The following is a 12738-nucleotide window of genomic DNA, read 5'->3' as shown; positions in this document are numbered from 1 at the left end:
GGCATAACTCTCTTTTATTGTTTCAAGTATTTAAGGATCGATCCTTAAATACTTGTCGGTGGATTGATGGATAAATTTCTATGATTAATCTAAAAATGTTGGACTATCTACTATGAATACTTTTTTATTTATCTTAGTAGTAAATAGAAAATTTATATAAGATCAAAAGATAACTCTTAAGATTAATCAGCATAACTTAAATTGATGATACCAACTAAAAAAACAACAACAACAAAAATAATCATCATCTATGTAGAAATTGCTGAAAGGTCAAGCACAAGCTGAGTTACCTTTAAGTCATTAATTAAGAAGTGTATGAGTTCATTTCTAGAAGCAGCAATATAATTGAGCCATGTGATGCATGTCAAGTGCATGGCATATCACATATATTTAAAGGGTTTGGCACAAGAGAAGAGAAGAATTTGTTCTTGTGTGTTAACCAAAAGAAGGGACAAGCAATCACAAGTAGCAATAAACAAAGTATTCCAAAAGAATTTGAATATCACATATATTTTCAAACTCGAATTCAAATATTAATATTTTTATATTATTCGACTCCATTCGTATGATTTGCGCCTCTAATTCAGCCAAATCTCGATAAAGAGGAACCAATTAGGATTCATGAGTATTCCCAAGTATCACTAATGATTAACAATCATATTTGTATTGTTCATGCAGTAGTGTATACAAGTGCTGACAGTGCGTGCCACGTCAAAATACTCATCTGTGTTGCATATATTCTTATTCTGAACTTTTAGAAAGAAAAAAAATAAACAAATTTAAATATCACACTCTACAGCTGGCTTAGTTAAATCCAAGAAGACATCACAATTATAGTAAAAACAGCTTGTTCTATTATCTACCTTGATCTTTTTCCTCGTAAAAAATTATAGAGATGATGTGTTGGACACGATGGATTGGTGGTTGATTGGTAGAAGAACTTTTTCTCTAAGAAAAAATTTTCCTTCGATCCTGCGCATAAGGAGACGAGCTAACAAAATGTCAGTGCCTAGAAACCAGGGGGAGTCCCTAGCGAAGGCTCTCCGACGCTCAAGTCAGTACAAATCAAGACGGATGGATGAGGAACAGCAAGAATGTGTGCGCAAGAGTAAAGTTACAGATATTCTGATAATGTACCTTCATCACGGAGAGAACTCCCCTTTATATACCTCCTCACCTAACCGCTACAGTCGTGAGGTGGCAAAAAGTGTCAGAGTTTGTTATGTAAAGGGAATTGAACAACTTAGGTAATGTATAATAATTATCCGAGGAATCTTCTCTTTACTCACATATATACCTCTTTTGTCATTTGTAGTTTATGTTTTACTCAGGTCGATGAAGGAAAATGCTGTTATAAATGGCCTGCTGATGGAAGACACGATGATCCCTGAAGAAGTTTCCAAAAGAATATTCCCTGACACATAATTGTTATGCTGATAAGTTATTAGGATATTGCCTACTGAATATATCCCGACCGGTCCTTAAGGCCGATCGTCTTTGTTGAGCTGCTCGGTTATATTCTGTATGGTCGGCTCTGTTATGTATTGTACTGCATGTATCTTGGTCGGCCAGTAAAATTAACCGCTTTTATATCTGTCTCGGCATTAAGCCGCTCAATTATGTTCTGCACATCATTGAGACATTCGTTCTGAGAATGATAATATAATCCCTTGGTCATGTTAGAAATCTGTTTGAGAAATAAGAGGAAGCTTGGTGCTTCTCGGAAGTCTATCTGATAACCTATGCTTTGTTGGAAATCCGTTTGGATAATAATATGAGGATAAGTGCTTTAGACCCGAATGACCTTTTACCCGCCCGGGGCTTTACTGGAAATCCGTCCGGATAGTAGTGTTCGAAAACACGGCCTAGGCGGCCGCCTAGGCGCTGTGCGGTAGCAGCAGACCGTGCCGGAAACCCCCCAGGCGGGTGACCTAGGCGACCCTCGGCGGCTTTTGGTGGGCCTCGACGTAGATATTTAAGTTTTAGTATTTTGTACCTAATTTGCTCGTTTCCGTGTGTGCTTACGTTTTCGTCTTCTCTCATCGTCGCTGTAAGGCTTCGTCGCTCCGTGGCTTGGTAAGTTTTTAGGTTTTTTTTTCTGACTTACTGTTTTCGAACACTGCTTTTTGTTAATTTTTTTTGTTTCTCCCGTTGAGTTGTCGTCGTGGTACGTCTCCGGTTGCGCCGGGCGCGTCCGCAGCCGCTGGAAGTGTCGCAGGACGCGTCCGGCGGCATCTCGTGATGCTTCCAGCGGCACTGGAAGCCGCCGGAAGTGACACCGGACTTTCCCAGACGCGCCGGATGTGTCCAGCGAGGCTTCCGACGGCGTTGAACACCTCCCACGAGGCGTGAGAGGCGTCTGATCGCGGCGTCGGCGTGTGTTCACTGTACATAATTTGTATTAGGATTTAATAAAATCAAACAACTCCTAACCTAGATAATTTCAATAATAGGATTTCATAAAGCTGAATTAAATTACCCCAATTATATATATTTAAAATTTAATTTGTTTAATAAATATTATTAATTTATATAAAACAGATTTAAATATATAAATAATTTAATTTAATTTTTTTAATAAATATTATTAATTTATATAACAGATATAAATATTATATTTAAAATTAAAAAAATCTAATAAATATTATTAATTTATATTAATCAGATTTAAAAATATAAAAATTATATTTAAAATTTAAATTTTTTTAATAAATATTATTAATTTATATAAATCAGATTTAAAATTTTTATATATTATTACTTTATATTAAATTATTAATCAGATTTAAAAATTTAAAAATTTAAAATTATATTAAAATTTAAAAAATTCTAATAAATATTATTAATTTATATAAATCAGATTTAAAAATATATTTAAAATTTAATTTTTTGATAAATAGCTAATAAATTTTATTAATTAAATTAAGATATATAAAAAAAATATTCTAAGACTTGTTAATGCTATATTTTGTACCGTATAATTAAATTTTATTATGTTATATATAATTTTCAGGTTATCATAATGGCAAGCAATCAATCTTTGACAGCATCCGTCACTCAACCCAAATCCGGGATTCTTAGAAGAAAGTCAAATGGCATCGGATGGGGGTTTGAGATGTTGATTGATCCTATGAACCTTGACAAAATTAAATGCAAGTTATGTGGAAAAACAATGTCAGGGGGAGTTTATAGGATCAAGGAGCACATTGGAAATATACCTGGAAATGTATCTGGTTGTCGAAAAGCATCTCAAGAAGACAAAAATAAGTGCAAACAGACTATTTTAAAAGGGAGGAACTGAAAGAAGAACAAAATAATGGAAGAGCAAAGTTGTAGAGCAGAGGTGGCTATTTCTCTAGACGTAGAAGGAGGTCTTGAAATTGAAGGGATGACTGGAATTAAAAAACCTCTTCCACTTGGCCCCATGGATAGATATGCATCAGTAATTGCTCCAGAAAATGTAAGTTCAAGTGGGTGTAAAGTGTTTTGTTAAAAAAATATAAATGAGATTTTTTTTCAAAGAGAGAACTCAACAAGTTCAACAATATGTTGGGAGATGAATTTATGAAAATGAAATCTCATTCAATGCTGTTGATAATGATAGCTTCAAGCAACTAATGGAGGCAGTGGGTCAATTTGGACTAGTATTCAAGCCTCCAACTCAATATCAACTTAGGGAGCCACTGTTGAAAGCCGAAGTTGAAAGAACAAAACAATTGCTGAAGAAACATGAAGAAGAATGGGCAAAGAATGAGTGCTCAATCATGACAGATGCATGGAATAATAGAAAAAGAAGAAGCATCTTAAATTTGTGTGTTAATTGTAAGGAGGGTACTACATTTTTAGAGTCTAAGGAGTCTTCAGATTACAGCTCAACTTATTTTTGAGTATATTGACAAGTGTATTGAACAAGTAGGAGCTCAGAATATTGTTTAGATTATAACAGACAATGCCACCAACAATATAGTTGCAACTAAATTAATGAAAGAAAAACGACCTGGGATCTTTTGGAGTTCATGTGCAACTCACACTGTTAATCTCATGCTTTAAAGTATTGGCAAACTTTCACGATATAAAAAGGTGATTGAGCAATCCAAGACTTTTACCATTTTCATCTATGCTCACCATAAGACTTTATCATTAATGAGAAGTTTCACGAATAAGAGAGACATAGTCCGACCAGGAGTTATCAGGCTTGCATCAAATTTCCTCACATTGCAAAGTTTGATTGAAAAAAAAAGATAATTTAAGGGTCATGTTAACAAGTGATATGTGGGAGAAATGTAAATGGTCAAAAACAAACAGAGGAAAATTGGCTTACTCTACAGTGATGAGCATGCGTTTTTGGAATGGCGTGACACTTTGTTTGAAAATATTTGCTCCTTTGGTAAGAGTTCTTCGATTGGTAGATGGAGATAGAAAGTCATCGATGGGGTTTCTATATGGGGGAGCTTCTTCAAGCTAAAAAAGATATCAAGGTGGCTCTGAACAATGTGGAATCAAATTATCAGCCTATCATAGTCATTATTGAGTCAAAAATGAAGGATAGACTTGATACATCATTGCATACCACTGTTTTTTTGTTGAATCCTTATTTTTACTATAAAGATAATTCTATTGCTCTTTATTAGGAGGTCGCGACGGAGATTTTTGAATGCATAGAAACTCCAATGAGTTAGATCTACAAGATACAATTATTAACAAGGAATTTCCAAAATATAGAGATAAGACTGGATTATTTGGAAAAACATTAGCAGCAAAAGCATGTGAAAAAAATGATGATACATTTGATCCATGTGAATGGTGGAGTACATACAGTGCTCACACACCTAACTTGCTAAGGGTGACATTGAGGATACTTTCATTAACTACAAGTTCATCTGGGTGTGAAAGAATTTGGAGTACATTTGAAGAAGTAAGTTTTAAACTTTCAGTTTTTAATTAAATTAGCTATAATTTTTAACGTCTATACTGCATATTCAGGTACTAACTATAATATTTACTTTCTGTCTTTCTCTGTTTTTTTTAAGAATCATACAAAGAAAAGAAATAGGTTGGATGCCAACAGGTTGAAGTGTTGAACAATCTAGTATTTGTCCAATTTAATATTAGATTGTTGAACAAACAAAAAAGAGAAAAAGAAAGTAATGTCGATGTCCTTCTTGCAAAAGATGCTTCAAATACACAAGGTTGGATTGTGGATGGTGGGGAAGATGATAAAGTTGAACTAGGTTCCGGACTCACTTGGCAAATGGTTGATGAAGCAAGTGGAACAAATGAAAATCTACAACCTCGAAGAAGCTCTAGAGTGAGAGAACTTCATAAAGATGATTTTGCATACGAAGAAGAAGAGGAGGATCACAATAATGATATTGAGTTTGTGTCCGATGAAGAACAAGTTATTGAAAATTATGAGAAGAATAAGTAGAATAAATATGAGTCTAAGATATTATTAGTTGTGTAATTTTGAACTCATTTTATTAAGACCTGATTTATGTTATTCAACAATTATATTTTGCTTAGTGGTTACTGGTTCATAATGATGTAATCTTGAATTGAACCATTGCTACTGTTTTCTAATGTTTTCCACCACTAAAGTTGTTTTACCTTATGGCAAGGTTTTAAAATTCGAATTGGATATATGTTCTACTATTTACTACATGATTATGATAACTTACTGCATGTTCTAGTGTTCAATTGTTTCTTTTACTCGTATTTACTGAGTCTAGTATATTTTCATTGCACAAAATTGTTAGTTTTCTTTTATAGTTTTTCATTTTTTGGTATTGGAAAGTATGCATTTATTTCAGCATACATAGTTAGATCTCTATTGCTATGAAATTGTTTAAGACAACATTTAGATTTGCATATGATATTGTCCACAGTCCACATAAATTAAGGAAGTGAGGGCTTACGCGAGGAGGAAGAGAAGGAAGGCGAGAGGAAGGGAATTAATATTATGAAACAAGGATAAAATTGAGATAATTTTTTTTTATTCCCCTTACCCTTCCTTGGGGTGCAAGAAAATACTCCATTTCGTGGGTAAGGAAGGTTAAAGTTTACCCTTCCTTACATGTTCTTTCCTTTACTCACTCCCTTCCAAACAAGGTTTGGAGTTCCCGTTCCCCTTAGTTACCCTTCCCTCACCTATTCCCAAACAGAGGGTTAATGCCTTTTTCTGAGACTAAAGAGGATCGTGTCTATCTTTTCTTGTTTCATTGGAATCCATGCTCCAACTTAAAAACAAGATGACACCAAATTTGTGACGTTACCTTCGTCATAATTTGTGTTCTTCCATGGTAGAGGCCGATAGTCAAGTTTTTTTTTTTTTTTTTTTTTTGCTGAAATCACTCATAAGATTGAGGAAATCACTGATTTCCCTTTCACTTAACCTTTGCGTAATAAACTTAACCTAGGCTACATATTAATTTGCATGTACATCATTATTTCTTTTTCTTCTTCACAATTTACAGTTCATTGTTCTGGTATCAGTGGATGCAGGATTTTGAAGCATTTCAGGCAGCATTGAACACTGATTCATCCTACACATCAACTTAAGCAAGAAGTCTTGCTCTGGCGCTCGAAGAGTTTTACAAAAATATGCACTCCGTGGGAGTTTCAGCAGTTTCTGGCGATGGAATGGAAGCCTTTTTCACTGCAATTGAATCAAGTGTTAAAGAATACATGGAGAACTACAAGTAACAACCAACCACCGAACTTATTTTGTTCTAAAATAGACTTCAATTATTATTGGAATTTATTCCATTTTCTATACAGAGCTGACCTCGACAAGAGAAGGGCCGAGAAACAGCGTCTAGAAACTGACCGCGGGAAGGAAAACATGGAGAGACTACGCAAAGTCATGGAGAAATCTAAAGGGCAAACAGCCGTACTTAAAACTGGTCTAAAAGACAAAGGATCTCTTAAGATGGAGGATGAGGAAGAGGAGGAAGAGGAGTTGGAGGATGTTAGATTCTCTGAGGAAGAGACAGAGGAAGATGAAGGCGAAGATGAAGAGGTTGCGCACTTTGGTTTTTGATACTTCCAGTACAGTTTGTGTCTTACTTAACGTTGTCGAACTGGTAGTAGGTCTTTATTCAACTTCTGCACTTGTTCGTAAGCTGTTCATCTTGTAGTTTATTTTTCTTAGTCAGGTGTATACGATACTTGCTGAATGCTTTCCAGAATGAACATAATGATTTTTGTATCTGTTTTTATCTGTTTTTGTTTATATCATATGAATTGATTTGCATTTATCTTTTATCATAGACGACATTTATCATAATTTGAATGGTAATTTTAAAAAAATAAAATGGAAGCATTGTGTTATTTTGATATTATTAAATATTAAAGGGTAATTCTTAAAGTTTATAAAATCATTGAGGATGATTTAGCAGTTCTAATATCCCTAAGATGGGCCCAGAATTTTTAGCCCATCTATCGTCAAATTACTGGGCCTATCGATAGACGATTTGGAGCCGTCGGATCGGAATCCGCGCGAGATCGATGATCGGTTCCGAGCGAGCCCATCCTGGAGTTGCCTTTTCTATCTATCTGTTTATATGCGCTCTTCCGAGCGAGATCGATTTTGATCCTTCGAGGCGAAGATGTTCCTGCGGCGAGTGCTGTTGGGCGGTGGATGGCGGGCTATGTCGACGCAGGTAGGGAAGAAGGTGAAGGAGACGACCGGGATTGTGGGGCTCGACGTGGTGCCCAACGCCCGCGAGGTGCTGATCTCCCTCTACACTCGCACTCTCAGGGAGATCCAGGCCGTGCCCCCGGACGAGGGCTACCGTAAGGCCGTCGAGAGCTTCACCCGCCAACGCCTCAACGTCTGCCTGGAGGAGGATGACTGGGAGGAGATCGAGAACCGCCTGGGGTGCGGCCAGGTTGAGGAGCTCATCGAGGAGGCGAAGGACGAGCTCACGCTTATCTCCAAGATGATCGGTTCGTACCTCTTTATTTTTAGTTCCTTTCAATTTTTTTGATGTTTGTTTTTATCTATGCGTTGGGTTGATGTTGGATTTGGCGATTTCTCCAGTAGATCTGCGTGGTGGATTCTATTTTCTTTCCTTCTCTGATTTTCAATTAGTTAAAGGATCATTTCAGCATTTAACAATAAAAATTAGATAGTTTAGTTTCTTCAAAATGAGATCTTTTACGGTCCTATGATATTTTAATGGAGATTCAATACTGTTGTGCTGTTCTGGGTGCCAATTTTGTTTTTCTCTCCAGTCCATTTCGTGGAGTTTGATTGCAGAGTACTCTGTCACGATCTTGATTTTGGGATTGTGTCCCCGTGCGTTGAGGCACTATGTGACAGTTGAGGGAAGAACCATCAAGAGATTGATTGGACGGATCATTGCCCGTCTTCTTTTTCTGCATCCCTTGGTTGAAACCTGGATGTCTTATATCTATTGTTAATATCTATTTATAGAGTTATATCATGAAGCAGTAAATTTTATTCTCTCAAATGTCTTAATTAAAATCAATTGAATGCTTAATCTTTAATTGTATAACCTAGTCTCATTTGGGGATTGAGAGCATAGATCACTTTCAACTGTCTTGTTCTTTGGCTTCCCTATGTTTGATGTGGTAGAAGAAGATGAAAGGATGAAGGATCGGTGGTGTCTCAGAAGAAAGGGAGAGAGACCATAAGAATTAAAAGTTATCATATACTAACGTATGCCTTTTGTTTGAATTACTAGTTTACCACAAAAATGCTTTGTACTGAGAGATTTAAAACTTTGCCAAGTACTAACTAATACTATAATACTATCTTTTGGATTACCATTTTACTATAAAAAGTATTCTCTAAAAATGTTAACAGAAAGAAGCATATTTACTGCTGCTTGTTGATTTCCACAACTTCAGGACCTAAAATTTGAACCTTTTTAGTTCCTTGATTACTGCTGCTCTCTATTTTTTAGCCTTGAATTTAAAGGTATGCTTTGAGCATGTGTTAGTGGTCAGTCACAACTTATCTTGGTTTGGATTCTATTCAGATTAGACATTCCTTTGGCGTCGGTTTTTACAAGTTAGTCATGGTTAGGGTCTGTACTTTGGCTGACAATGAGTGGCGAGGATGATACTGCTGTTTACTTTGCTAGATGGGTTAGAATGGATGGAATAGTGGGGAAACTGATTGGGGTTTCTTACTTCATTTTGATTCCCCTAATTGGGTGGATCAAGTTGGGATTGATGCTTTCCAATACTTTTGTTCTTATGCATCTTCCAATCTGTCCATCCAAGTAAACAGCACAGTGGAAATGCTTGTAAGCTATCCATCTTGATCAATCTATCCAACTGTTAAAACACAGTAGCCAGGAGGTTCTCTGCCCTTCTTTTTTGCCTTGTTAGCTTTAAAAGGATACTCACACTTAATCTAGAGATTTCCTTGCTTGTGGAGTAAGCTCCAATAATAGGAAAATAGACAGTGCATTCGACCCAATCTTTGCATCCCTAATCTGTGCGTTAAACCCGATCTTTGCATCCTAAGTCTGCATTTTGTATGCTGTTCAGCATTGACAATTGGCAATCCCAATCAACGTCCTTTCACTCTGAGTCTTCTAGGTGTCCTTGTTGCATGACTGTGTTTGTTGCTTAGTTCATTTATCTTCATCTATTGATAACCTCTTCCACTTGTTTCGTCCCATACTCTCTGATTACTGCAGACTCAAAGCTCACACAATTCTGGTTAATAGAGAAGTCTTTCAAAAAAACATTTTCTTCAAATTTTATACATAACATTCTTGTACTCATTTTTTTGGATGAAGTGGTTCTTTCTTATCAGCTATTTGTGCCAGAATGCCTTCCGTCACATACTCTATTGCTTTTGTGTATGGCCTAGGAATCAATTTCTGGTTATTTATCTTTGTCACAAATTTGTAATGTTTCTGCATAGTTTCCTTAAGATTGAGCCAACGCTTGTTGTTATGGTCATTCATTCTATTGAAAGAATCTTCATTCAAGAACTCTACATGAAATTCTTATTTCATACAGTGCATATTACTAAAGCAAATAATCCATGAAAATTTCAAAATTGACCATTCTCAAACTGATTGGATCCACTATTTTTATAAGAAATCTCGAGCTTGCGTTCCTTCAAGAGGTGTGTATGTGCGTTTCTGAAGAAACACACCAATTGTAGGAGTAGTAGATGGAAATAGTAACTCCCAACAATTTATCTTCAACTTCTCTTATTTCAAGAAACTAATCACTACAATGATCTTTGATGGTGACAAGTATACCTAAAATTTGAATGATATGGATATTTTTTGATCCAACTATTCTTATTAGCCCTGATATTAACAGTTAGGCTAACTTAATATGGTCTAATATATTTCATGTACTTCCTAATTTGCTTTTGTGAACATTATGTTAGTTTCAAAAAGTTGATAGCTAACAATTCTAGTTAGCCTTGGATATGAAGTTGCATCATAGAATATGAAACCCGAAGGGAGACTTATTCCTTATTTAGATCCCTACACATCTCGTCAAGCATCTGTTCACTATGCTCATGGATGTTTCCAATATCATTATTCTCTTTCATTAACTATTTTGTATATTTCTTCCTCACAACTTCTTAAGGCTAGTTGTCTTCATATTGCAATGCAGAGTGGGATCCATGGGGAGTTCCTGAGGACTACGAATGTAAGGTTATCGAAGATAACACTCCAATTCCTAAACATGTTCCACATCACCGACCTTCCCCTCTCCCCAATGAGTTCTTTAAGACGTTGGAGGCCATCACGACAGATTCGCCTCCCAAGGATGAAACAGCACCCCAGTTAAAAACTTAAATGCTCACTCTTTTGCTTGGTTTGACAATATATATTTCCAGCATTTTTTGGTGCTAATGATGGACCTAGCTTTCACTTATGAAAATAATATCGCTAGGATTCAAAAATGTTTTAATTCCCTGAAGGACACAATTGCAAGACATTGTTAGGCAACTCCATAATGAATTGCTATGCTTATTTGTGTTTGTGTATGACTGATCTTAGTAAGGTGATTTTAGCTTTTGCAAGACCTATTGATGTCTTATGAACCTCTACCTGAACCGGGCTGTTGCTTGCCGACGTGAACGACGCCTGAGCTTACCGGTGTTGGCAACGGCAAAAAGTTTGATGAACGCAGTGAATTTTGCACCTGCAACAAGTCTCCTCAGCACCTACTGATCTGTGAGTTATGCATTAGTTATGCTCTTTAGTTATGCTTAGCAATTAGAGGAAACATATGGTCGCATGGTAAGTATGTTAGAGAAACTATCCAAGCAAAAATTCCTCACATTTTTCTCATTTCACATTGTCGATAGATTTAAATCTCATTTAATATTAGTGTAATACACTTAGTTAACTCGTCTTTGTCACTATTGCTTGAAGCTTAAGTGCCTAATTATGCGTGTAATGGTGGGGGCCATGGGCTCATGGCTAATGGCTACCACCAAATATAAGCACGCGTGGAATGATACAATATTATAATTCTTGCCACTCATTAGTCCTGAGGCGTAGCCAAATACCCAAACGAGCTCTGACTTGTCAGACCACTAAAATAATCATATCAATTGCATTAAAATTAGATTATTGTGGTGGTTTCACAAGGTTAGCAAATTTATTAATTCGGCTCGGACCATATTCTTTGCCTCTCTCCATACAATCGGAAGCCTCTTCATTTATTCACGCAAGAATTTTAGTAGCATCAAAATGATATTCTTGATAGCATTCTTATGATACGATTTTCATAGCCCTGTAGACCTATTTAAAGGTTCCTAAAAGAATAAAGGAATATCTTTTAGAACATATTTGGTTGAAGGTTATTGTTGATAATTTTAGTTATGATTATGTTATTTAATCTTGTTTAGTTCAAGTAATGAGTGAATATGCCCATCATGTCAGTAAGTGGGGGCATATAACTTAGAATGTGATTATTTTGTAAGTGTGGGATTTTACGTGATTCTAGTGTTAATAAAATTTATTTTCTAAAATTATCTTTCAATTTTTTGCCATTTCGGACTAAAATACTTTCAAAGTTTTTTCAAATCTCAATTTGACTGAGATATAACAATGCCTGTCGTTGTTGGAACTGCCCTGGGCCACCAGGCCTGACTGCTCCTTTCTGTTGTCCAATTGCCTTTGAGAGACCCTCCACGCACCATGCTCCGGTAAGAATCGTTGCACACAACCCTGGGGAGTCGTCCGTCGACAGTGCTGCCTACGTAGCCTCGTCTTCCCTATGCCTGCACACCAAATAATATTATGTTATTTTATTTTTTATGATTTTAATTGTATAATTATCTGATAATCATATAATTAAAATTATGTATTATAATTTAAATCGGACTGAGGTTATCATATGCAAGGAGCCAATATACTATCTAGATTAAGTTAATCTCGACTCCAATATAGCTGGTCGAATAGAAATAAAATCATCCTCCAACGGGTGTGATATAGTAGTAAAGTACATACGAGGATCTGAGTTTGCATAAACTGTTTTTTTATTTATTTTGTAGGCTATCAGCCACTTGAATTATACTTCTTGAACTAAGGTGCTGAAGATGTCAAGTTATTATATATTTATAGAAATTTTTCCTTTAAATAGAATACGTAATTACAAGATGTTGAACTTTTGGATCGTTCGCTCGCTGTAAGTGCTTTATGATTTATCATAATTTGATGAGAAATTTTCATAGGACTAAACCAATCACTCTAAAATCTTAAACTATCAAATAAAAATAAA

General features: G+C 35.8%; 1 protein-coding gene across 1 annotated transcript; it reads left to right on the top strand.

Moving 5' to 3' along the window:
* Positions 1–7555: 7555 nt before the first annotated feature.
* On the top strand, positions 7556–10993 carry LOC122010158 (probable NADH dehydrogenase [ubiquinone] 1 alpha subcomplex subunit 5, mitochondrial). Its single transcript, XM_042566591.1, has 2 exons — positions 7556–7947; positions 10618–10993. The coding sequence occupies exons 1-2, from the start codon at positions 7608–7610 to the stop codon at positions 10800–10802; spliced, it is 525 nt and encodes a 174-aa protein (XP_042422525.1). The 5' UTR covers positions 7556–7607; the 3' UTR covers positions 10803–10993.
* Positions 10994–12738: the final 1745 nt, after the last annotated feature.

Source organism: Zingiber officinale, chromosome 8A, assembly GCF_018446385.1.
Source record: "Zingiber officinale cultivar Zhangliang chromosome 8A, Zo_v1.1, whole genome shotgun sequence".
NCBI classification, from domain to species: domain Eukaryota; kingdom Viridiplantae; phylum Streptophyta; class Magnoliopsida; order Zingiberales; family Zingiberaceae; genus Zingiber; species Zingiber officinale.
This window is presented reverse-complemented; position numbering and strand designations above follow the sequence as displayed.

Coding starts and splice junctions, on each gene's coding strand:
- LOC122010158 (XM_042566591.1), top strand. CDS start 7,608: ATGTTCCTGCGGCGAGTGCTGTTGGGCGGTGGATGGCGGGCTATGTCG. Junction 7,948..10,617: donor GCTTATCTCCAAGATGATCG/GTTCGTACCTCT, acceptor ATTGCAATGCAG/AGTGGGATCCATGGGGAGTT.